This window comes from Micropterus salmoides, unplaced genomic scaffold, assembly GCF_014851395.1.
Source record: "Micropterus salmoides isolate LMB-PRFRI ecotype aquatic unplaced genomic scaffold, ASM1485139v1 Ms_hic_scaffold_16, whole genome shotgun sequence".
Lineage (NCBI taxonomy): Eukaryota > Metazoa > Chordata > Actinopteri > Centrarchiformes > Centrarchidae > Micropterus > Micropterus salmoides.
The window spans coordinates 31,612,899-31,640,720 of record NW_024040707.1 but is presented as its reverse complement, the minus strand read 5'-3'; the positions used below and the strand labels follow the sequence as shown (position 1 = coordinate 31,640,720).

At 40.5% G+C, this 27,822-nt stretch overlaps 1 protein-coding gene and 1 long non-coding RNA gene across 7 annotated transcripts in view; one reads left to right on the top strand and one right to left on the bottom strand.

The window, feature by feature from the left end:
- plch2a (phospholipase C, eta 2a) overlaps positions 1 to 27,822 on the bottom strand; it is a 238,378-nt gene that overhangs the window by 65,887 nt on the left and 144,669 nt on the right. For 3 of the 6 annotated variants that reach the window (XM_038723426.1, XM_038723427.1, XM_038723428.1), the window contains one exon: positions 7,914 to 8,060. In XM_038723426.1, coding sequence (XP_038579354.1) covers positions 7,914 to 8,060 — 147 coding nt within the window. Of the gene's footprint in view, positions 1 to 7,913; positions 8,061 to 14,441; positions 14,722 to 23,101; positions 23,389 to 27,822 lie in introns of those variants that run through there. The other 3 variants (XM_038723424.1, XM_038723429.1, XM_038723425.1) reach the window with 2 other exon arrangements.
- LOC119905977 lies at positions 16,769 to 18,351 on the top strand. Its single transcript, XR_005444913.1, has 4 exons — positions 16,769 to 16,921; positions 17,088 to 17,141; positions 17,507 to 17,572; positions 18,069 to 18,351. It is a non-coding gene; the product is annotated as an uncharacterized LOC119905977 (long non-coding RNA).

Sequence of the window (27,822 nt, the reverse complement as noted above, 5' to 3'; positions counted from 1 at the left end):
TTTATCAAGCTCCAGCATTTATGAGAAAGCAACGAGATGCTAGCGTTTTACTTCTGGTTCTTCTACAGCCTGTCTACTATTTTGTCCAAGACTGTTCATTCCCCCAAAACCATCAATTTCCTGAGGATATACCCATAACACATTCTCCATCTCTATCTTTGAGTCATACACATTATGGATGCAACATTATTTACATACACACTCATTCATAATGCAGTGACCCCACACACCGAGCCTGTGGTTTTGTGGCGGCTGTATGCACATAATCTGTATATACTATGGATATCAAGGACCCATCAACATGACACTCGACATGCTGCTGCGCTGTGTGCTCCCATGTGGCTGTCAGTCTCCACAAATCCTGCAGCTGGAGATCCTATATGTGCTTTTCCCGGCAGCAGCATATTTATAAATTATGCAGGAGTGTACAGCAGGAATCAGGTGGATAAGGAGAATCACCACTACTACTGTCTGGAATATCTGATGAGCTGCTGGCAGCAGGTTTTGAGGGTGATGGTGTCAGTTGGTCAGTTCTCAGAGGCTGATTCCGGTTGGTGCTTTGGGTCAGCTTCTGACCTTCAGATAGATTCGTAAAAACATAATCTAATAAGTCAGACTGCAACGACATGAAATGGTGGAATATAACTAAGTAATTTATCTCAAATACAAGTTATTTTGTATCACTTCCAAGGATGTAGACTCTGATCATAACCAAACCACTCTGACGTTATATTTCTAATGTTCATCTAATCTCCTGAATCTGCCAAGAAAATATGTTTGTCTGGATGTATTCAATTATTTGACATCAGACCACACACACACAGAGGCAAATTTAGTTGTTGTGGTGGAAGCAGTTTTCACAAGTTTGATTTAAAGGCTAAAAAATTTTTGTCAACTAATTTATCTATGAGTAACACTAGAAACTTTTCATCAACCAAAAATGGATTACAATAAGAAGAACAAAGTTGACGAAATGTAAAAATGTACATAGACTCTGGCTCTCAGGACTCAGGTTCACGGTTCATTTATTTATTCATCATTATACAGCACATGGTTGTACAGCCAAAAGCCAGCTGAAGTCCTTATTTGTGGTGCTGAACTGAGGATGAATTTCGAAGTTACAGCCTGGGGGGGAAGAAGCTGCTCTGCAGTCTGCTGGCGCGACAGCAGATCCTTCTGAATCTCTGGCCAGACGGGAGCAGGTGAACGGGCTGTGGCTGGCTGGGTGCTATCTCTTAGTATCCTCTGGGCTCTGGCAGGCAGCTCAAAATCTAAATTTCTGTTTGGGTTGTTGGGTCGGAGAGGGTATCTGCAGGACACCTGGTCGGTGTGTGAGCAAACCAGCAGCCTGCAGAGCTTCTTGTCTACCGGTCTGACCCAGTGGGCGCTCTGCAAAAAGCCTCTAGAGGCTGGTGGCACAGAGCACCAGGGCATCAACTGCCAGAAAAGGCTACAGAGGCTAGATCCTTGTATCCTCCTCTAGTGACTGAGAGCTGTCAAGGTATCAAATGAGGGATGCAGGGCCTCACACAGGGCAAGGCGGTGTTAGCTGGGCTCTGACTATAAGCCGGGCAGCATGCTTTTGTCTACTCTGCAGGCACAGAGCTAAGAGAAGACAGCGGGTCATTGCTACGTGGATTTCTAGAAATATTCAGTACAGATGTGTGGAGGCTGGATTAAGAGAGAGGAAGTCATGCTCTGTTAGGACCGCCCCCCCGTCTGAAAGGGGCTTAAAGCACCCGTTTTACTCATCCAACCGTAAAAAGTTTAAGATTTAGGATAAATTCCTTGATTTAGTCTTTAAACAGAAAACAAAACTCAACTTGTTCTGATCTGCTAATGAAGAGAGAGAGAGTGTGCGCGTGCGTGCGTGCAAGACACAGTTTGGGCAGATTAAAGCTGATGAATAATTAAGTCTATTTAAGGTGCTTATTAAATCCTGATCTACAGAGGAGGGAGAGCAACAGGAAGCTGAGCCCCTAAGCCCCCATGAGACACCCAGTGAGACTGAGAGCTGCTGCTCAGAGATCCCTCTGCCTTCTTTTTCTGAAACACTGCAGGGAAGGCTTTTGTTTGCTTGTTGCAGATACTGTGCAGGGAAAATAAATGTCCACTTCTAAATAACAAAAACACTTTCAACCCTGAGGGAATGTACAGGAGCAAGAATTCAATCCAGCAGAAGTAAAAGCCTGGCAAACTTAAACAGATACACAGGCCAGCTTGGAGATGGGCATTGGAACATACAGAATAAAATAAATAATGAAATAAGTTATACATATACTATATATGAAGGAAAAACCAACATGAAGTGTGTCAGTGTGGAGTCATGAGGCCGAAACATTTCATTCACATAATTTTCCCACTCACCAACCTGTTCACTGAGCCCTGGTGCACAGACACAACTGCATTTCATGATTCTGCTCTCTTTGATTCAGCCTTTTTCTTTTACTTTAGCCTGAGTCACTTTTAACTGGGGCAGATCACCACTGTAACCCATGCTGCTCGGCTAAGCTGCTCTGGAGCTGCTTAGATGCTTTAGATGTCCATTTCAGGTTTAAACAGAAGCAAATATAAATTAAAGCTGCAAGCAGCGTTGGGCGGGCCCTCGCACTTGTAGCACGTCCGCGCGTGAGCCGGCCGAGTTGCACATTCTGGAGCTCTGCCGGTGCGGCTGTGAATTTCCTACGCGGTTCCGACGCCGCATGAAGGTGCTATATGTCACTTCCTGTGTCCCCTATGTGGAGCTACATAGCACTTGCCGCTATGAATATAAATCGGTATTGGTGTGTAGATGTCTGCGGGGTGGGAGAGTTATCAAGCACGTAAAGTTTGTTTCAGATGTGAGCATGTACACTGAACAATAATGTACCCAAACAATAAAATAAATTCCTTTTATATTTCCCTGCCTTGTTGTTTATGTGTAGATACAGAGGAAGAATGTGAGAACAGCACACATTTCATCGTTACTGTGTGTTAGAGCATGTGAGAACTGTGGATACTTTTAATACAGCCCACACCCCTAATACTGTGTAACTATAACAAGTAGAGAACAGAAGAAAAAGATGTTCTTTCTTTACAACTGTCTGCATAGCTTATTCATATTGTATAATGAATGAAAATAAATAGGCCTACTAGGCTCCTCTCTACTTTGACATTTAAGATTAGCTGGTTTGATCCACCTTCATACACATGTGACATTACTGTACAACTTGAGAAAGGTGAGTTGTTTTCTGCTCCAGCCTGCCTAAAAGAAAAGCGTTTTTGGGATTAAATGGACTTTTTTAGCTGCTGCAGTGCAGGATGAACTCAGAACAGACCCATTTCTCACCTTATTATTCTAAATCATGCAACGAAGAAGAAGAAATGCATAATAAATCCTGGGACAAAATCTGTCCACAGCATGTAGTCTGATGAACAAGACTTGTGTTATAGCTGACTTGGGCAGTGAAATGTTTAATTTTTTTAATTCATGTGGTCATAGTTGTCCACAACTCAAGTCAGAATATAAGAAGAAATGTTTTATACCACCTCAAGAAGGCTTCCTATCAGAAAGTTAGGAAGGTATTTCAAATGTACAACTGCAGTACTTAATTCTAAGTAAAGTAATTTCCCTGACATTACAGTGTTACGCATGTAACAGGTTTTATACTTCCTGTGAGTATAATCCAATCAGTCTTATTTTCATACTGTATATCCGTTGTGTAATTTGATAAATTGTGTTGTATGTGGTGCTCGCATCGGGTACTACTGAGACTTCATTGCCCTCTTCAGAGAAGACTCTGACTGCAACATGCGTCTTTGTAAAGAGAGAAACGGACAGAAAAAGTCTCTAACTCTGCCTGTCAGCTCGCTCTGCTCCGTTAAAACTGAATTTACCATACAGAATTGAATACGAGTGCACTCCAGATTTAGCTGCAGCCAGCTGACCGTGTGCTTCTCTCTATACCGCAGTTCTGTGTCCATGCATGCAGCAAACTGAAAGCACTGTCTGTCGGAGCGTCTACATGAAAAGAGAAGGAAGACATTGCTGGTAGTATTGTCTTCAGAGTTGTTAAACACCTCAGTGCACTGAAGGAAGCCATCTGACTGTGTGAGGGGCAAGATCGTTGATGTCTGCAGGCAGAGTAAGAGCTCTCCTGTCTGACTGGTCCACCAATAGCAGAGAAGATGACCCCTTGAGACACAGCCCCTCCTCATTTGCATAATGAGGCAGAAATGCATACAAAAATTTAAAAAAGACAGGCAGAAATAAATACCATGGGTGAAAATAAATAAGGTAAATAAATACAAAGGAAGAATAAAACAGACAAAAATATTAAAACACACATAAATAAATACATTAAAAAAATTAGTAATAAATAAAGTTGAATAAACAAATAAGGTAATTATAACAAAGGTGAATAAGTAAAGGCACTAATTAAAATATAAACATTTATGTCTCCTTGTATAATTTAATTACTACCTACATTTATTTATTTACTTTATTTTTTTGTGTATTTAATTGGATGCTTATTTATTTATTGAGCATTTATTTATTTCTGTATTTATTTCTGGCTGTGTCAGGATCGGTCCTCCATAACGGGGTGGGAGAGTTATCAAGCACGTAAAGTTTGGTTAAGATGTGAGCATGTACACTGAAGTTACAACAACTTCCTGTGTCATGGCGAAGACTTGATCTCTGACGCCACGCCACGGACACGCCCATTGACGAAAACTTGCAAATAGCACAACTTTTCATCTTCAATGCCTTTAGAAGGCACAGCACAAATTTGAAGTCGGTCGGACTAAATCCCTAGGAGGAGTTCGTTAAAGTACGAAGTGTGTAAATCATCCAAAATTTGACGTAAAATTCAAAATGGCCGACTTCCTGTTGATTTTAGGGCATCGCTCCAAGAGGCTTTTTTGTGCGTCTGGACAAGATACACGTACCACAGAAAATTCGTGCACGTAGGTGAAACGTGCGGCGGGGGCTGCTTTGTTAAAGGTCACTTCCTGTTGCCAGCAGGTGGCGCTATGACTGTGGGTGAATGTCAGCATGTACATGTGTTCAGGGCGGGACTCTCATCCTACATGTACAGTTTGGTGCAGATGTGAGCATGTACACTGAAGTTACAACAACTTCCGTGTCATGGCGAAGAGTTGATCTTTGACGCCACGCCACGGACACGCCCATTGACGAAAACTTGCAAATAGCACAACTTTTCATCTTCAATGCCTTTAGAAGGCACAGCACAAATTTGAGGTCGGCCGGACTAAATCCCTAGGAGGAGTTCGTTAAAGTACGAAGTGTGTAAATCATCCAAAATTTGACGTAAAATTCAAAATGGCCGACTTCCTGTTGATTTTAGGCTATGGCTCCAAGAGGCTTTTTTGTGCGTCTGGACAAGATACACGTACCACAGAAAATTCGTGCACGTAGGTGAAACGTGCGGCGGGGGCTGCTTCGTTAAAGGTCACTTTCTGTTGCCAGCAGGTGGCGCTATGACTGTGGGTGAATGTCGGCATGTACATGTGTTCAGGGCGGGACTCTCATCCTACATGTACAGTTTGGTCCAGATGTGAGCATGTACACTGAAGTTACAACAACTTCCTGTTTCATTGCGAATCATCGACGCCACGGACACGCCCATTGACGAAAACGCGCAAATAGCACAACTTTTCATCTTCAATGCCTTTAGAAGGCGCAGCAGAAATTTGACGTCGATCCGACTAAATCCCTAGGAGGAGTTCGTTAAAGTACGAAGTATGTAAATCATCCAAAAATGGCCATAAAATTCAAAATGGCCGACTTCCTGTTGACTTTAGGCTATGGGTTCTTGAGGCTTTTTTGTGCGTCTTGACATGATACATGTCCCCAGAAAATTTCGTAGATGTAGGTTGAACGTGAACGAGGGGCTAATTTTTTCCAATTTTCTAGGTGGCGCTAGCGAGTCATTTTGCAACGCCCATGTGCGAAATTTGTAGAATACGAAATTTTTCACCGGTTCTGACATGTTTGCAAATTTTGGTGAGTTTTCGAGAATGTTTAGGCCATGTCAGTTGAGCCTACTTTGCAGAAAAAAGAAAAAAAAAAAAAAAAAAAAAAAAAAAATAATCCGAGCAAATTCAATAGGGACCTCACACGGTCGTGCTCGGGCCCTAATGACATTTTCAATTCAAAAGTCTCTGCAGCTCAGAATAACACGAGGAGACTATGTGATCATTTTATTAAATACCTTTTCAGGCATTGATTGCTTTTCTTCTTCTCTCATCTCTGCTGTGGAAGCTGAAACACACTTGCATTTGAGTACTTAACTTTTTCTATGTGTCACATATTCATAATTCACACCCGCTCTATCCTACTGTGCATGTTTAAAATTCAAATCCATTTCAAAAGACACCTATTCACATCCTTAGCCTTACTTTTAATGTTGTATATTAAAAGTTCTTCTTATTCTTTGAGCATATTGTAAACATAAATCTGTTTTTGCTGCATCATTAATTACATTTCCCAGGGGCTATCGCTCATATCTATACCTATATCTATCATGCTAAAAGGTTCCCTGTGGAGTTTTTGACCTCTATGCTAAGGAGTTGTTTCTAAGGAGGGGTGCCTGTTTTGTTTATCCTGCACATGAGGATGCACACAGGTGACGCTACAGCAGGGCACATCTCCACAGGGCACCTTTCAGCACTACACTTATGGTTCTGATGATGTTACTTGTAAACCGCAAGTACTGAATCTTTCACATGAACACGGATGGAATTAGGTGGATTAGAAAACCCAGAGCTATGTCATGAGACCAGTTCTCCAGGATCACCAACCAGTCTTTCAAGCAACATCATGCCACTGCTGGGGGAGAGCGGTTGCGAGTGGGCAACATAACCGGGTTCAGCGGCCCCTATGGACGTAACGTTAGCTAACAGCAGGTTAGGTGAAGAGACCAAAAAGGACACTGACGGAGGAAGCTGAGAAGAGAAAAAGAGAGCGACCAAGCAAGCGGCAGCCGGATGTTGGAGAGCGCTTCATGAAATAAAAGGCTGCAGGACAGACAGCGAGCTGGCCTTTCTCTCAGTAATATTGCCGTGTCTCGTTTAATTGCACTTGCTTGTTGTTTGGCTGTTATCAAAGTTGGGTAGTTTTTAATGTAATCATAGCAAATGCATGTGTACAGCTGTTCCTATTCACCACAGCGCTGAATTTTATCCTTTATTGGTTTACTTTTATAAATAATTCAAACTATTATTTGTAAAATGCTAAAACTACTGAAGTCTACAGAATCATTAACATCAGTTACACAGCAGCACATATAATTGTTGATGACATCAGCTAACATTAGCCACTTGAAGTTACTGGTAACTCCAGACAGAGTAAGGCCGTAGAAATGTAACAAAGTGAGCGAGCTGTCTTTTATTCTTTATGAATTCAACGTTTAATTTGCATAAAGTAGATTATTATTTCTAAGAGTTACAGTCTTGTTTTAAGTTGTGCACTAGACATGTCACTTGTGTTCAGAGTGCGTACTGAAGCTGAAATGATGAGCCAATTTTTGACAGAAATGCAGTTAATTGATTTGAAAAATGTGGTCGTAGCAGCTCTATTCAGCACTTCACTTCGTCATTGTGTCATATCAAATCTACTGCCCTGGGGTTCAGAGTCATTGCTAAACACTCCCAATACCTATGCACTAGTGTGGTGGACAGCAGCAATCACACAGAACCTGTTGCCATCATCGTTCTGACGGATTGAATTGTCAAAAACCTAGGTTGGGCTGAGTGTGTTGGGAGGATGACATGGAGATTCAGAGGTCATTATGTCACATACAACACGGCACAAATGCCTTTCCAGAAGTTTGAACCATGAATACATTGCACTATGGATGTGAAATGCTGTTCCCTTGTGACTGCAGGAAAGAAAGGAAGAAGACACTCACTCTTGGCCTTTTCATTCTTCCGCGAGGGCCTCCAGCGGATGCAGGACTTGTGTTCGTCTAGATAGAAGAACCGCACCAGTCCCTTGGAGCTGCCGCGGAGCTTCACCATCTGGGTCCCCATCTGCATGGCGCTCATACATTTCTCCACTGGAGACGAGAAAACAAGCCAGACGGAAGAAAAAAGGTTGTAATATGTCAGAAGGGAAACTGCTGGAGCGTGCACTATAACTGTGACAGACAAAAATGTGCATACAGGACATGGTTTCAATGAAGAGACAGAGCATGTGTGCGTACGTATTTCCACAAAATCCACTTGGGCTCTCATGCAAAACACAGTAATTTACTGATACTCTCACATGAACACAGCAATGCAAAAGCATCAGATATGCTCGTCACTGCCGACAGGGGTTTGCTTGCCTCGTGGGAGGAAGAAAATGGGAGGAAAGAAAAGCCCTTTAACAAGATCTCTACTTCACACTGTAAGAGGAAAAATCAATGAAACCAGGAGTTCTTTTTAGACGGGAGGATTCATAGTGTGGCCTAAATTAAACAGTCATCCTTCCACACCTTCTAGGAATAAAACACAGCAGAGAATAAGACGGACTTTAATGAGACCAAAATCCAGAATGGTGGCCTGAAAAAAACAAAAAAAACAAACACCACACGTGTTCTTGGCATTATTTAGGGGGAGAATTTGACAGCTCCTCCACAGGAAGCTAATAGGGCGGTAGTCAGCCCTGGTCTGGCCGCTGTGGACCGCCACATTCCCCTGGGCTGCAGTTACACCCTACATGGCCGTATTATCTATTATCAAGTGTCACATCCTATCATACTATTTCCCTACAATGTGCAGGAAATTAGGCCAACTCAGCATGCAGACGTTTCTGAATAAGGTTAGCAACTCACACACACACACGCTCAAAATATCTGCTGCTCAACTCATGCCTTAACATACTAGTACAAAATACCATACATTCAAATAAAAACATTTCAATGCAGCACAAACAAATAAAGGCCAGTCACTAAAAAAGCCCGAGTTTAAAAAAACACACACACACACACACACACACTACGAAGGGTAGTACTACTACTACAGTACAACCAGTTTATAAAATAGTAATTATTTGAGAATGACAACAGTATTCGTGTTATTAATTAGAAGATGAGAGCAGCAGAGTGAGTGTGACAGGGCTGATGTTAGTGTTATTAATGTACGTTATACTGAACTTCTCAGGAAAACAGGAGGAGATGGAGCATGTTTTGAGCTAGCAGTGGTTTTACTGTATATGCATTTTTAATATTCACATTAATGGTATGTATCACTATATAGGAACTGCTTCAATTCAATTAATAAATGGTTTTAAATAACTAACATCACATTTGATAATTTTCTTCTTTTATTTGGAGCTTCTATATAATCAAAAAACACCTCCCACTCTGTTTATTGCAATTTCACTCTCCTCCGTCATGTTTTCCATCTCAGTGATGCATTACCGTGTGAGAACGTGGTAAGCAGTCCTGCTGCCCACATCAGGTTACCTTGAAATTAGCACGATCGCGTGAGAGCTCAGCTGCTTTGCTACTCAGCCTGCCCTGAACATACAGCAGACACTGAGGGGTAGCACAGAACGCATGTTTGATCCAGTTTGATAAAGCAGAGTTGCAACTAAAAAAAGTTCACAGAAAACCACAAAACAACTCAATCTACACCCTGCTTCAAATGCATTAGATTGGACCTGGATCACGTTTGATCTGAATGCGACATACATCCAAAATATCTGCTGTGAAAATAAGTAACACAAAGCAGCAGTGACGGATTTCTCTAACTGAGCATTGATTTGGCCTGGCTGTGGTCTCACCGCAGCAAGCCCCACGCACCCATGGGATTGTTAATTTAGTTCAGTCCTGTGCTCTTAACCTCTACTATCGAATCTCTGCTCAGAAAAACATCAGCAAAGTACACAATTCCACCTCCACACTGCAGTGTTCGGCTAACAACACAGGATTATCAACACGAGGAGAGCGTTTCTGTTAGTAGTTGTACTTTGTACAGAAACACATCACCAGTGATGACCAGCATGTTACTCAGTGATGATCCATGTCCATGAAGTCATGTACTTCAGTAACAATGCTGATACTGAATACAACAGACATCAGATTGCAGCTGGGAAAATGACAACCTGTACGGATATGATCCCAAATAAGAGAGTACATGCAATCAATAATCAACAGAGGTCGACAGCATCTCTCTCTCTCTCTCCGTGCCTTTTAAGATACAATTTATAACATGATTGTTAAATTGTGTGATGAATGTAACATAATATTTTTCTATATTTCAACATGAAATTGAAATATGAATACAAGTTTATTTGTACAGCACATTTCAACAACGATGCCATTCAACATGCTTTACATAAAACATAGGGAAATAAAAAATACATTTAAATGAAAATAAAAAACAGGTTAAAACATATTAAATTTGATCTAATATTTGATATAAATGGTATGTGGAATCATCCTGAAGTGGGTGGTACAGCGTTGTGAGCCACATAATTTCTGCTGAATAAGCCAAATACAGGGGTTTTCAAAGCCTGAGGCCGAATTCTTGTTTTTGCACTAAACCTCAGGAATGGTTTCAGCACTAGTGTTGATACCAAACCCTGGTAATGTCCTGCAATTAAAGTTGATGCATTAAATACAAAACTATAAAAATCATATATGCAACCTAAAATCATTCAGTGAATTTGTACATGAGCTATTACACAAAACACCTGAACAAACCAATTACCAATGCCTTCTGCGATTGGTTTTCAATGTGCTGCGGGACAACAAAGGGACATATCATCCCTAACCATTTGACCCTTAATGATTTTACAACTTGGACTCTTTCATGCAACCTAAATGCCACATGAGGGGCAACACTTTACTGATTTTAACTGAAGAGTTATTTCTGGAGCTGCTGGTTGATTGCAGCGGCTGATGCCCCGCGGCTGTAGCAGAGCTAAGGATCTGTAGTCCTCAGCTGTAGAGGGGGCAGTAATCCATGAAATGAGCTGCTGTCAAAGCACGCTGGAAGGAGAGCATCCACTCTCTCGGGTCAGGATGGTATGCTGCTGAAAACATCTCTCATGACACCGAGGTAAGTGGCTCCTGCCAGAGATGAGCTCCTCACTCTCCAGCAGCAATCACAGTTTCCTGGCCAACATTTACATCTGCTGCTGTCGCTGCCTGCATCCAGAGGCCCGCTGTCACCCAAATGTACGCTTTACTAACGTTAAAAGGAAACTGTCGGGATATCCGACTCTCCAGACTTAGTGGAGAGAAGTTGAGCAGAAAACAGCAGGGCGGGTACAAGCCCGTTTCGTTCTGTTGTCACACAGGCACATGTTTGATTTCACCAGTGCAGCAAGACACTAAATTGCTTCAAACTGCAACCAAAGACTTGCAACCAAATTCCTTTCAACGTGGAACGCGCTCCGGTTTGTGGCTGACTTGAACGCAGCACTTTACTCACGGATGAGGAGGCTGGGAAGGAGGCCACATTCTGCTCATACTCCCCTGCCAGTCAGCTTAAAGGGGTTTGCTCTTGTGATGTGAAGTAGCTGGCTGTGAGCAGGAAACCCCTTTGGGAAGTCAACTAAATCCTTGAAATATCTTCCTAGTGTACTTCACTAAGGCTAGCCATGACTCCACATACAGAACAAGAAGCACAAATTTAGCAAGAAGTGGTGGAAGACATGCATCTGACCCATTTCTAACTATTGGAAAGGTCAGTCAGAGCCTGTAAAACGTCGATAACGTCTGGATAATAAAAGCTGCTCAATCAATTACACAACAGTCCAGTGGTTCTGGATTTTGTGTTCCAAGTTGTTGCTGAGGCTCCATGAGGTGGTGCACTCTTCCTGTATTGTCTAATAAAACAAAAAAAAGGTGCAGAAAACTCAACTTAGATCTGTGTGCTGACTCCGATGAGGAACAGGTTGTCTGACAAACGATTTGAGAGAGACTCCTGCTCCTCAGGTATTTCCACCACTTCTTTGATAAGCATGTCCAGTAAGATGGAAAAATCTACTTTAAAGCCATTGTTCGGCAAGTGAGCTACAGTTTCTTGTGTGGGTATGGTCTGTTAACTACACCGTTCAAATTACATGCTAAGTTTTTCCTTTGAAGTCTCACCATCATCTGATATTGTGATGAGGGCCAGTGTCTTATTTTTTTTAGATATTATTTTCAACAAATGAATATTTGCACTGGTTGGAAGGGCAACCTATTTTAAGTTATGTTGTATTGTAATGAACTTCATTATTTAAAAAATAAATGTTTCCAATGAAATGCCAAATGTTTGGCTGATGTTCACAACTTTGTTGTCAGCTTTGTAATATTAAAGAGCATAAAAGACACATCATGCCTATGTTCTCATAAGGATTTGTGTTAATCTGGACATATGTGAGGTGTAACTTGTTATTTGGCCGTTATTGTGCATCACAGGTGATGTTACGCAGTAATCCAAAAGTAATGTAACTAGTAACTTTCAGCATTGTGTAGTCTAGTAAAGTAAGGCATTAATTTAACTAGTAATGTGTAATATATTACCTTTTTTGAGTAAATACCCCAACACTGGTCAGCATACATGTGAAGTTACACAAAACTAAATAAAAATCCCAAGAGTTTGACTTTTCTCATGGACGTCACGACACCCGGACGGTACAAATTATTCACTCAGAGAATAATCTGTCATGAAGACTCTTAATGTCCACAACTGAAAACACTGCGTTTGTGATGATCTTTAGCCTCCACCTGAGGACACCAAATCCATTCAACACCTGCATGAATGACAGAACGAGCTCTGTACTGTGAACCAAGAGGGCGTAGTCAGTCAATTTCATAATTTCGGAAAACATCAGGCCGTTATTGCTACAGCGCTGCAATAACAGTGAAACATTTGTAGGCGACAAATGCACAGTATGTCACTGCCATTTCACTTTTCATTCTGAAATCATTTACCTGCTGCCTCACACAAAATCCATCAATGAAGCTGCTGCACCGCCACTGAAACCTTTTCCTATTAGTTTATCCTGCTGAAATTCACACTGGGCACACACACACTTTTCAGTGTTTCTTCCGTTCACTTCACACGAGGTGGCATCCTCTGAACACTGACCAGGAAATAAAGAAAGTTAAATCTGTAGGTTTAAAAGGAAAAAAAGGAAAATCCAATCAAAAACAGATAAAGGGCTCTGAGGAAGGTAAGCAGTGGAAATTGAACCTATTAGCTATGAACTTATTTTAATTTTCTAATTGTATCTGCCTCCTGAAATGTTTCAATCCTGGTTCAACCATGTAAAGCACTTTGTAACTCTGGTTTGAAAAGAGCTGTATAAATAAAGTTCATTATATTATCATCATCATTAGTAGTAAGATTAAGGTAAAGCCAAGCTGTTAATAATGTTGATATTGGACCATTCTGAAAAACCAAGATTACAGTCAGTGCCTATATTTGTTAAATTGTATTTCTGCAATCCACACACAGCTACTACACAATGGTTAGGGAAAGATCAAGGTCATGGCAAATAAGTAATAATAATAATAAGACAGCGAGGCCGCAGGGTTCCCACCAAAACGGCTGAGACGGAGGACAGGTGAGAAGAGTGGGCGTGTTCTCAGTGACCTGACTGGCTGCTGTCCTGCTGCAACAGTCACAATGTGGGCCAAGCAGGCGGAGTCAGCTACTGTCAGGGCACCAGGTTAATCCCAGTAGGATTGTCTGGAGGCCATATGTTGCAGTCAGACATACACATACACAGGTGATTCCTTTGTGCAGATGGTCATTTTGCTGACACTGAAGACTGACAGGGTGGTAGTGTGAAGGTGCACACAAGTTAAATGTGGGAAAACACCTGTAACGCCCACCATGATGTACAAACACCTGGCTGACAGGTAAAAGGTCTGGCCAACCATATTATAAGTTTTTTTCTGTCTTTGGAGTTCAGAGCTGTCCGCATTTATCTGGATATATGTTTTTGTGAAGTTCCACGGAAATGTCTTTGTCGGTCTCCAGAGAGAGAGGGGCATCATGGGTAACTGTAGGTTGCAGACGAGCAAACCTGGACGCCTTCTACATGTCAACAACCTGAGTATCAAGCAAGCTGACTGGTTGATCCACCCGGGTTGTGTACCATCTGCTGGATTAAGATAGGACTAAAACGCTGCTCTCTACCTGCCCAGTGCACATCTTTTCACTTACTTTAAACAAACATTAAACATCTCTGTAAACATATAAAAACAGGATCTCACCTGAAACACAGTGCCAGTCTAAACTAATCAGGTAAACCAAGTGACCGCTGCAGACCAGCTGCACAAAAGACCACAAAGAAGTTCCTCTCGGTCTTGGTGTACATGCTACCACAGGGAATTTTGTTTTTCAGACACGTCTTTAACTAACAGTGTTGATTTTAATATTTGGTATTCTCTGAAGGCAGCAATCTCTGACATCCAACCGGTCTAACTCTACCCAGGGACAAAGCTTACCCATGTAGCCCAGCCTCCACTTGGAGAAGGCAACAATGCTACTGCCTATCCAGAAGAACTCATCCAGCACACCAGGCAGCGAGGCCTGCTGCTGGCTCCTACACTGAGCCGCCTCCTTCTGTTTGTCCATATCTTCCTCTGAGGAGAATGCGCCTTTGGCCGGAGGTCCGGGCTTGTCTCCGGTGGCGGCCGTGGCGGTGGGACGCATCAGGGCTGAAGATACTGGGCCAATGGGGAAAAAGCTGTTCCTCTTGGATGTGCTCATTTAGATAACTGAGTTTTACAAGCTGCTGATAATAAACTAGGAACACAAAACAGACATTTAAAGTACTTTTAAGGAAATGTTCTATATCCTCAGTTCCACCACTTTAAAAACCTCAGATACAGTATCATCAGGGTCACTTGCTGGTAGTTTCCTTCCTAGGTTTCAACTAGAATCCTGAGAAAAAAGCCAGCAGAAAAAAATCCTCTCAGTCTCACAATCGTATCAACAGTTGGTCAATAATCTTGTGAGGTTATTGCCTCAGCAAACCTGCTTATTGCTCTGCCATCTCCTCAATATTCTTCCATCTCAAAGACCGGAGAGATGCAGCAGCATGTTTTCAAGGCTACAATTTGTCTTCATGCTGTGCCATCACTTCTTTATTTCTTCCCTCAGATGGCATTCATCAGTGGAGCAGCTTCTTATAGAGAGAGAGAGAGACTGTGGCTGTACCGACGGAAAAGACATGGAAGCACAACACACAAATGGTAACTGTGCAACATGTGTTGGGCGGGCAGAAATCCTAAATCCCTGGGAAGCGCTAATCCTGATCTAAGAGATTTGCTTAATGTGGGGAGTGAAACGCAGTGACCCACAGAAAGAGACCGAGATGACAGATGACAGGCCTGGACGGACCCCTAATAAAGACGGAGCTTCTAACTAAAGAGTCTTTTTGATGTCAAAAGGTGTTTCCTCTGAGTGTTACGGACAGGCTGAGCTCTGATATTCCCAAACATGTCTGCAGACGTCACACAGCCCTAGTCAGCTCCACACAAAACAATCCTTTTATCAATTACCCTGCACTCACTCTTTTTGCTTGACTGAGGCTCTGCATCATGTAAATCCTCTAACCACAGCCACTCTCATTAGTTTACTGTTTGTTTAAATGTCAACACCATTAAACTATCATGGCTTTCATAAATCTCCTGGCTGCTCAAACTCCACCACAACACCACCTCCAAACCAAAGGGGAACAGTGGACTGAAGTAGGTCAAGTTTCAGGCCGACTCCTGATGGTGTGATGCAGTAGTCTGAGCACGTTGTGCGATGTCAAGCAGTGTCAGACCTCTGGACTTGGATCTCTGACCACCCAGACTGCTGACAAACAGGTTCCAGGTACTGAATATGGAGCAGTTTATGAAGCTGACAAAATCTGACAATGAGCCAGCATAAAAACTCTGTGCAGAGGAGGCTGTAAAACACTCCACTGCAGAGAACCCGAGAGAAATTCCAGAAGTTTTTTTGTTGTTTTTTTTTAATGGAAATGACCAAATTTTCCAGGGATAGTATCTTTTTTAAAACAAGATGTTTTTCTGTGTCTCGGTTCAAGGTCCAGCATTACAGGTAATGCCTTCAGAACACTGAACATGCGTGATAATCTGCACTGTAATCCCAAACAGTTGTACTAGCTCATAACTAATGAGGTCATTACAGTCAAATGTCCTTATGCAGTTGACCAAACTATAAAGTATTGAGCTCTGTTGAGATTTATGCCACTTTAATTGAATAGGGCTCAAAATTTGATAGCTAATTTCAGTGGAACACTCAAAAAGTTTAGGAACCATACAGTTGTGTCATGACGTTATTGACGTCATGACGTTTGGTGGGTGGGTCTTATCTCTCCCTCAGGAAAGCGGAATCAGGCATCTTGAATTTGCCTTCATGCAGTGAAGTTTTCATGGAAGTTTTGGAAAGCCCCACAGTTTAATTTGTTTTTATTTGTTTGCAATGCGCACTTTTATCCCCTCGCTTCAAACCACCACCTCAGTTTTTTTCATCATCATTATTGGCCTGCCTTTTTTTCAGCGCTGTCTTATTATCAGCCCTGATTTGGTAAGTAACTCTAACGTTTTTTTATTGTTTTTTTAATTGAATTTCGATAAATAGTCTTACATTTGGAACTGGGAATACATGTGTACAATGTGCACCGTGAATATTTGTTGTAAATAGTTTACAAATCCAAGTAATTGTAACTTTAGAAGAAGTTGTTGAATCTGACTTACAACGGTGTGAAGTTATCAGCGGGTTTCCTGGAAGAACTACATTTCCCATAATGCATGTTTTCCCGGGAGATGACGTGGGGGAACGACCATGAGTTTGAACTGTCTCGTGGAGTCTGAAACGTTCTTTATGTCTATGGTCCGAAAGCATAACGTTAACTTATCCCTGCTTCCCGGTTTCTGCCGGTTGTTGTTTTCGCTGTTCGCTGGTAATGCATGTGAGTAACATTATACTTGTTTCAATAAGTGTCCGCGTTACATAGTCAATATTTTAAGTTGTCGGGCTGTGTGTTTGTGTGCAGCGTGAATCTAACAATGCTAAACAACATAATGTGAGTGTGTTATCATGATGCTAACAAGGTCTATGTGTGTATTTTTTTGTAGGCTCAAGTGTGTGGTTGTGAGATCATCATCTAGAAATCCTTTTTAAAAGTTCAGGTAGGATGTATTATGAAATAGTGTTATTAACTGTCATTTCTTTAAATGTTTTTATCTCAACTGTGGGGTCCACAGTTGATCACTTGAACCCTTTATTAATACTTTGTTAAAAAAAAAAACATCAACAACGGAAATAGCATAAGCACACAACTTTGATGTTGTGCTTGTTAATAACTAACTTGCTCATCTTTTAACCTTTTCATTTTACTATAATTACTGTAGCCTACAATTAATGTTTTTCATAGATTTGGAAACTTTTTTTATCTGTAAATTCACTTTTTAAAATTTCATTTATCATTATGTATTATTTTAAAAATGTTTTTTAGAACATTAACTAATCATCTTTGTGTGCATGTTGTGTATAGATATTGGACTTCAAAGAGTGCTACAGAGAGTCAGCGTTTCACCATCAGACAGTTGGTGTCTGATAGGTGAGATAGGTGAGTTTTGTAAATTGTTTACTTTACATGATTCAGAAACAGATTATTTATAGATTATATTCAGACAACTATAAGAAACCATAGTGTGAATTGCCTGGACTGTGCCCTGAGGTTAAGTGATTATTCCATGAACAACATTGTCATCTCATCAGAGATTGACATCTTGACAAGATGTATTTTATCAGAAAGAGGTACCTTTAAAAGATACTTTCAGCTTCAATTTGAAGATGTCCAAATAACTATTGTTTTCGTGAAATTTTATTATTTTTTTTCCTTTGTGTGTTATTAAAGTATTTACAATAGAAAGTAATTCATTTGAAAAATATTTAACTAAAGAAATGGTTAACCAAAAATACTGAATCTACCATCTATAGCAATGACCACCATCAGAATATGGAGCCATTTAACACTTTTTCTTTTCTTTTTATAAGTGTTTGCGCTGCATTTGTGTAATTATTATTGTAATGTCTATTTTTTGTCCATCTAGGAACAACGTGATGTAAATATGAGACGGGATCTCGTCCTTCGTGCACTTCCTGTGTACCTGCGTGAAGATGCCTCCAAGTTCTTCAGGACCTGTAATGTAAGTGTACTGGCCTCACTATCAATCCCTTTGCCTAGCTATTCAGTCAGCTTAAACATATGACATCACTCCAAAAACTATAGGAGAACCAGGCGGGTATTTCAGAAAGCAGGTCATGTGAACCCTGAGATGAGGGAAACTCTTGAGTTATCCAAAAGAGAATTTTGATTCATTTAGATGAGCTCTTACTTCGGCCGCACAGTGAATATCAGACTACACGTCATTGCTGACGTGCTCTCAGATCAGAACAATCGTCTTTTTTTTAGCTTTTTTTTTTATCACTTTGCAGGTTTAATCAATCACCTTCCAGCAGCCAGATAAAAGATAAATAACTAATAATACTATAATATTTAGAGTTGAATTACCTAACTCAGATCAGCTGTTCTGGAACTAAAAACTCAGGGTAAGTCAACTCAGAGTTCAGGGTTAGGCTTAGAGTTTGTTGAACCTCCCTTCTGGAATAACCCCCAGGACCTGTTTACGAAGTTCACTTGAGTTGTTATTCTCAAGTAAACTGTTATTCTCAAGTTATTATAAATGAAAAGGTAAGTATAAAGCATTCCACAAAAAGTATGCTAACAGATGGTGTAAAACTAACATAAGATATAAGCATATGTAAAGAAAATAGTTTAAACATGTAGCTTAGTTGCAGTCTAAGTGCCAGTAATGTTTAGAGATCATTAGCATAATTTGTATTCAGGGGCTGAACTCATTCTTGTATTACTTGTGTTTTATAGTCAGGACCTCACTGACACTCCAGTGGCTCTCCTGACAGTCGTAACGGATAACACTACTGATGCGGCCCTCTTCAGCCCTGAGAGCATCTGTATTGTCGTGGAGGATGAAATACTTGCAAGTGGTTCCACAAATCTGGCTGACTCATTTCTCCTGCTCTTTGGGTACTGTAGGTCTAGCGCATAGACGTACCCAAAGAGCAGGAGAAATGAGTCAGCCAGATTTGTCTCGAGCATTTACATTTATACAAAAAGTTGTAATGTGTCTTGAGGACAACATTATAACTACTACTGACGCTGAAGAATGATTTGTTCAATGAGTGAATCACTCAGAATGGACTATTTGTTGAGCTGAGTATTGAGGACGTTTGTTGTTTTTGCCTCAGATTTAAGATGAGACTGTTTGCCTCTTCTACCTCAGACTTGATTCATTGATTGTTAATGGATAAATATCAAAACATTGACGTATTGCCCAGCCCATGTTTTTGCACAATTACTTGTTGGAAACGACTGTTCAATCCAATGCACTATACATGTTTAATGTTCTGTTACATAAAGACTACCTTGATGTTGTCAGTTTAATGGCAACAGCTGAACTTTATTTGAGTTTTAAAATAAAACAAAATGAATTGCATCCTTCAAGGTACAGTAAGTGCCAAAAGGTTGTTAAACAGTATTGAAAGATCACGCGGTCATATGAGACGCAGGCATCTTTTATCCGTATACATAGGTTAAAATACGGTTGAAAGATGCCTGTGTCTCATGTGACCTTGTTATTTGTACACACTGATTATACAAATCACAACATATAAATAGGAAAAAGTTGGCGTTATTTTGTCACTTATTGGGAGAAGTATGCTATCTGGAGCCATTTACTTCCAGTCTTTGTGCTAAGCTAGGGTAGTGTTGTGTGCGTCAGACAGTTACGGCACGCACGGACATGAAATGGGTATGTGTGGACTTATCTAACTCTGGGTGATATGGTAAAGTCACAAAAAGTCGGCGTGTTCCTTTAAATGGCTCCACATTCTAATAGTTTATTGCTGTTGAGGATGGATAATACTTAGAATCTTATATCATTTTATCATGAATCCCTTGTGAGTTTTTATCATAATGTTTACTGAAAGAATGTGAGATGGAGACCCAAAATACTGAATCTACCCTCTGTAGCAATGACCACTATCAGAATATAGAACTATTAACACTTAATGTACTTTAAAACACTTTATTTCCTTTTATTTTAATTCATGACGAGCACTTTGTGACTGATCTCCTTTGATTCTCGTGCCTTTTAAAAAGCACATTGTTGAATAAAAAAAGTTGCTAAATTGTCACTGTGGTGTCACTTTCATCTTTTCTGACATTAGCTGATTATAATTGTGTAGCTGGCCAACATCAGTATTTTAGTATAGAATAAATTAAGTGCAATTCCCACTTTGAGTAGAAAATTATAGGAAATTTAGTGCATTTCCTACATTATGAGTTTAAGAATATGAATTTTTTTGAGTCTATTTCCCACATTTTATGAGTTTAAGAAAAGTGAAAATTTTGAGTTTATTTCCAACATTTTATGATTTGAAGACTATTGAAATTTTTGAGTGAATTACTCACTAATTTTAAGTTGAGGAATATCAATATTTATAAGATAACATTGAGATAATTTAAGGCAACAGTAAATATAATTTTTAATTTAAGTAAACTTAAAACTTTTAAAAATATCACTTAAATATTTTTGTGTAATCTGTTACAAAATAATTTTTGAGTTCTGTGAACTTATTCGGGTTTACAGTGTGCAGCGGACTCAGTCATCAACACAACCGCATGTTATGTTACAGAACTGCTGATTACCGCACACACCAAAGCTTTTCATCAACAACATATGTGAGGGATACAAGTTCAGGGAATTAAACAGCTGATTGCTGAAGACACATACAGGGTTTTTCCTACATAGAGAACTACGAGGTGACTACTGCTATTAGATTTGGCACCGCCTCCAGTTCTCTGACAGGCATCTTCATGGTAAACATTATTTTCTGGCAAGAGTTAATTGAACTAAAAAGCTTTTCCTGCAGTTCCTTGTTTTAATGTAATGTTATTTTGTCAGCAGGTTTTTAAAAAATGCTGTTGCAAATGGTATTTGAACGCTGCTCTGCACGCCTCGACATGTGACTGAACGCCTCCTGTACAACGACTACAAAGCCACAGTGAGTTTGTTAATACGCTGAAATGGAAGGAAATATCTTTTTTTATTATTAAAAAAAAATCAATTTCCCCCACTTTATCGAACAGAAAAGGTTCAAACAGACATCTGCAGAACATGACTTGACATTTACTGAGAAAAATTAAGACTTTAAATTAGAAAGTAAAATAAACAAAACAAGTGACAGCTGTCTTGTAAAAGTGTGAGAGAGGATGCCGTCTGTCTTATGTCTCATTCTGATAGCTACAACTAGAGAGAATTTGTTTTAATCTTCCACAGGATTAACATGCAGTAGTTTCTATTCGCATAACACACTCAACTTTACTTAAAAAAAAGACTTTTAATGTGAGAATTCTACAAGTTAAACACTAGAATACTCTTCAGGGTTCAGCATCTCAATAAACTGCATACAAAGCAGCTGACAGCAGGTTTAAACGGAGGCAACTATTTCTCAGCAGGACACCATTCACACATGAGGATTCAGTTCAACTAATTCACTTGTGATAGGCATGATATCACTGACTAAGTGCTCAGAAACCTTCCTCTTAAGAGAGCGAGATGAGGTCAATGATAAGCCTAACGTTAAATGCAAGGCAGTAGCAGAAGCCAGGGTCCAGTACACATGCAGAAACTGTATCATCTCTCTGAAATGAGGCTGCTTCGCGCTAGGCGGAGTGAAACACTGAATCTGCAGCTCTAACACTGAAGGCTGCAAAAACCCTACCACTGCTGGACAGAGATAGCTGAGGGCAGCACTCAATCTTTTTACCTTTTTGATGTGATCAAACTGGATTCAGTGCCTACCTGAATACAGAACAGGCATCTGATATAACACCCTTTGACAGGAAATCCCTTCTCTGAATAGATATATTCATTCAGTACAGCTGCACTGCTGATCAGTGGTGCAATAAATATACAGTGTGGCCAATCAAAATGAACCATAACCAATACACGGTAAATCCTTTACTTCCATTTCATTAATCCAATCACTGACATATAGAAGTTGTAATTTCATTTTCAATTTTACATTGCCTGCTAATTTGAAAATAATAAACCCACTTCACCACTCCTGTGGTGGTGTCATGCTCAGGAGATACAAAGCCCAATTATTTGACACTGGAGCTTCTGTTTAATTTTGGCAGTAATTGCATTGTCAAATATTATAAACTTATAATTTTTTTATTCACCATTCAGCCACTGACTGTATACAACACAGGCTGCACTCCATGAGCAGGAATAACAATAACCCCATATACTAGAAATACTTAATTTTTATTCCACCCTGCCAAATTAATAATTCTGAAAGCTGCCATCAACTCTTCATATCACCACAAACACAAATGTAATTGGCCCAAAGCTGAGGCTTAATGCTCTTCCAATTTAGGATGTTGTGGCCAGCAAAGCTGTTAAATCTAGCTTTACCTACCCACTGTGTTGTTATCTATAATTAAACGGAGTGCCTGGCCTAAAATGCTGCGGAGGGATCCAGACAAGAGCACGTGGGCCCCTTCTTTGTCAGCCAACCAGACTGGAGAGAGGACTCCTCTGCCCGGTGCTTTCATTAATCCCATCACCCCGCCTGTGTTCCCATCAACTGACTTGGCAATAATTGAATCGTTGGGACGCGCTCTTCAATTCGGGTTGGCGCTAAAATATCCATCAGATTTAACAGCTCTTTAATAAGCGACTCTAATAATCTGCTGAAGAACTAAAATGTAAACCTGACGTTAAAAAATAAAAGCTGCCCGATGGATCATTACAAATTAGAGTTTATCTGAGTACCCTTTCACTACCCAAAATCACTCATCTGAGAGCTCTCAGATTTATATGCAAAAAGCAGGGAAACATTAAACCGAAAGAATTCTTAATGGGTTTTGGCACATCAGTGGCAGAGGACAGAACGTATCCTGTGTAAACGCATGTTCGGTCATGTGCAGCAACAGACACACACATCACTCAGAAGAGACGGTTTTGAGTAGAGAAAGCAAAGAGGAATCACTCACCATGGCCCCGGGGCTTCGCGTCTTTCACATTTTTGCCAGGCAGACATTTTGGAAAGCGGTTTTCAGACAGTACGTTTGGTTTGCTGTGTCGTTTTAGCACCCTGGGCCAAGTGCCATAAATCTGAATTTTCCACGACTTGTCATTGGGATACCAAAGATGAGCCGAGTCATGGAAACTCGCAATCTGTGGCATAACAACGGAACTGTCATTAAAAAGAGGAGAGACCCCGCTGCAGGGGGAGTTCCTATTTACTGCAACTACAGAGAATAAACATCACAGAGGAGCCACAATGACGGACATAAGTCAAATCGCAAGGGGACATTTAGCCGGATCTCATTTCTCAGGTAGCTCACGCACGTGCACACACACACCTGTGTGGCATTTAGGCACAGAGTGGAATATGGGAAATGTGACCACTGCAACAAAACAGAAAGTTTCTAATGTTGAATGCTGTAAAAAAAATAATAAATAAATAAAAGTATGGTTAAGATCAGCTGTTGAGACACATTTCTCTCTTTATGGTTAAAATAAATCATATATATAAGTAATAAAAAGCCCCACCTGCAGTTCCACCTGTTTGTGTTGCTCATTGTAATTTATTTTTTCTGAAACATAATGCTGGAATTGTCTGTCCAGATTAATGGATATACCATAGCAAACATTTAAACACCTTGTCCTGTTTTACCAAAGATAAAATACCAATAGTTTTTTTTGTATTCCTGAACCACAGCTCCCAGGAGACCTTGCCAGCACCTCTGCTGCTAAGACTCATGGGATATGTAATATAGGCGGTCCCCACACACAAAGAGAAATGTTTTAGTTATTTGGATGTGTCATATTTTATTCATTCAGCCAACTATACAAATATATTATCTTTGAATCTGTAAAATAGTCTTATGCTGGCTCAAAGTGTTCTCCACTACCAGGAATAAATTTGGGAAGAAGGTTGGTGGTCAAATTTAAAAATACTGAAAGTGGCCTAGAATAAAATAAGCATCATGAAAAAGTTATTTTTCTTTCCTGTGTGTATTCAAAGGGAGCTACAGCCCTGTGCTTGTGGTCATGTCAGTGACTTAATGTTTGACAGCGACAACTTTTCTTTTTGTTTGTTTGTTTTTAATTAGACAAATATTACGTGAACCTCCACAGGACAGGCATGTATAAAATAATCAAGACAATAAATCATTTCATAACCCCTGACAGCATAGTAGACTGTACGCCCATTAGTTATAAGGTGTAAGTAGGCCAGTGGAAATATAGGCCAAAGCCCAGGTGGCTAATTTTACCGTCTCCTTACATTGTGTTGTCTGTTGGTGAAAGTAACAATGCCTCTGGGGTCAGGCGATCAGCAAGAGGGCACAGGCACTTGACCTTTACTGTTGACAAGCAGTGGGAGCGCTCCCTGAGGGCCGCTGGGATCTTAGAGCTTCAGGGTCAAGTACACCGGCACCGTGATGCTGAAAGGCTCCAACAGAATCCAACAGGTTACAAGCGGCTCGCAGAGCAAGCAGCGAGTGAAGCAGGCTATAGCTGTTCAAATAAAGTACCTTGTGTGGATTTTGCCAATGAATGCTGAGAGAGCAATCAGCTGAGCTGTCAGCTGATGTGGGCGGACCTTAAGACAGCTGACATGCTGGGATTGGGAGCTGAGCTTGACTTTGTTGCCTGAACTAACGCTATGCTCGACTTTTGTTTTGTGCTACTATATAGTCCTTTTTTATGTTACCACAATAATAATCTAATAATCAAAATCTTAAAAAGAATCTGATCTAATTAAATTAAATTTTATTTATATAGCGCCAAATCATAACAGAATTTATCTCATTGCACTTGTCATATAGAGCAGGTCTAGACTGTACTCTTATTATTTAATCAGAACCAACAATTCCTGGTGTTGATTCAGTGTAAAATAAAACACATACATTGATTGTGTAGATTAGATCTAATGGTCTTCTCAACCGTCTGGCACATTCTTAATTGTGATATCTTGTTGAAAAAGTAGTTAATAGGATTTTTAAAGAGGTAGGTATTATGCTGATTTTCAGGTTCAAAATCCCATTTAGGGGTTGTACCAGAAACAAGTTTACATGGTTTCATTTTCAAAAAACACCATATTTTTTTGTCATACTGCACATTGCTGCAGCTCCTCTGTGAAGGCTTCGTTTTAGCTATGGATTGATACATCTTGTCTCTAAATGATCTTTGTTTGGAGTTGCACATGCGCAGTTCCTAGTTAAGGACTACTAACAGAACAGCAAGAAGCCAGTAAACACGGCTTTGTTTCAGCTGTACATGTTGCCGACCAGCTTGACAACATGGACTGGAGCAAGAGTTTCAGAGTGGTGAGTTATTAATCTGTAACAAATGTATCTTTCATCCATAAAGTTTTAACTGAGCTCTGTCTCTACATCACAGGAACAACTTTATGTCCACTGACTGCCTGGAGGGTAGCTAGTGTTTGGAAGAGAGAGGATGTGTGTGCTGCAGCTCCGTCTTTTTCCACCGGTGTTTTTGACTGCGTTTCTGAGTAGCCGCTTGGCCAACGTTAAATGAGGCGCATTTATCTTTCATCCTTGTGACGTCACAGGGATGAAATGGAAACGGCTGGACTACAAACGAGCTGTTTTCAAGCAGTTCAGAGCAGAGTTTTCTGTGGGAGATGGGGACTCCCTTTGGGCTGGACTTTGGGCTTTTTCACTTTGCAAACCTATTACATGCACAAAAAAGATATATAACTCAATAAAGGAGAGGGAAAAAGCCAAAAAGCATAATACCACCTCTTTAAAACAAAATGTGGTCAGTTACAAAATGTGTTTTGTTATTGCCTTAAAGAAATAATAAATACAAAATTAAATCAATTCCCATTGCTTATTAAAGGGTGAGACCATCAAATGGATAGAGCAGTATGCCCCACAAAGAACAAGCACTAGCTAAATCTAAGAAAGTGTATTAAAATGCCTGAACAGGGCTTCAAAATAGGAAGGCTAATGAGCGAGAAGAGAATAAATGACATAATGACAAGGACAATAAGGTTTGTTTCCTGCAAATGATGGAACTGCTACATTCATGAACCAGCCTCAGGGACAAGAACATGTGAGAACACAGGTATATATCCACTTAATCATGTCTCTGCATTGACCTGCTTTTTTCTCCAGTTTGGTCTGATTTTAGGATCCTGCAGGCTGAATAACTAATGAAAGCCCTCCCGATAGGCTGACAGTTGCATATCAAAACCAGCAGGAGAAGAAATAATGAAAGACTGTTTGCAGGCGGTGCAGACCCCCGCCTTCAATTCAAGAAGTCCACTTTTATGACAGTTGCTGTGAGGGCTGACTCCAGAATGCACTGTCCCGGATATAATGAGAGTGGAACAGGCAAGAACCTCGCTTCATACCGAGTTTCCAACTCAAGGTGAAAGCCTGCCCAGAGAAAGATGCACCAGTAGTCACATGAGATTTCTCAGTCTCAAAAGTTCCCGGAGCAAAACGAGAAAGCTGTAAGGAGAAGCAGACAGTTTGTTTAGTGTCTAAGAGAGAGAGAGAACGATCATCTCCCTGTTGGCAGCTATAAATAACAGGAACAGGATATTACATCAGCCTCTGCACAGGCACAATACATATTAGGGCCAGACCACCTCCATCTGTGGGGTTTATAGTGCCCCTGTGCACATAGCATTATTACTGCTTGCTGCATTGAAGGTTTCAGCAGTCAGATCGTCCACCATTTTATAATGTGATGTACACTATCCGACACAACAATAGGGAGCCAAAGTCCCGCCCTTCCGCCTTATAGGACCTTATCCCAGAAAAAAATATGAAGGATAGTCGACTGTGAGAGGTAGCGAATATTTAGATCCAGTTTGAATCGTGTCCTGAATTACACCCACGATGCTTGTCAGTTTAAAAGATAATTTAAGTGAAGAAAGTCGCAGTTTGTCATAAAAATGTTAAAGTCTAAGACTGTGAAAATATGTAATTACATAGACCACAAACCCTAAAGTCCTGTATGTTCATAACTGTTATTACTTAAATTATCTTTTAAACTGACAGATATCTTGTGTGTAATTAAGGGCACAATTCAAAGTGGATTTAAACATTAGCTGCCTCTCTCCATTGACTACCGTACATATATATTCTGAAACAACACACAGGAAGGGGAAGGGTTTACGCTCTCTATGGGATGTAAAATTTCCCATATAATCAGTCCCTCCAGGATTTCGCAATGCCCTGATCACAACTATTAACACAAATTCAACAAATCCCCGTGAATTCAGCGCAACTTTCAATTTTGACCAATCATTGCAACTTTTCTGCAAATTTGACCTATCATTGCTGTCTCCTGCATAATATTGTCATACATCAGCAGGAAAAAAAGCAACGTGAAAAACACATGCGCAGTTCCTAGTTAAGGACTACTAACTATCAGAAGCAGAGAAGGGCGGGTCAGCAAGAAGCCAGTAAACACAGCTTCGTTTCAGCTGTACATGTTGCCGACCAGCTTGACAACATAGACTGGAGCAAGAGTTTCAGAGTGGTGAGTTATTAATCTGTAACAAATGTATCTTTCATCCATAAAGTTTTAACTGAGCTCTGTCTCTACATCACACGTCCACTGACTGCCTGGAGGGTAGCTAGTGTTTTGGAAGAGAGAGGATGTGTGTGCTGCATCTCAGTGTTTTTCCACCGGTGTTTTTGACGGCGTGTCGGAGTAGCCGTGTGGC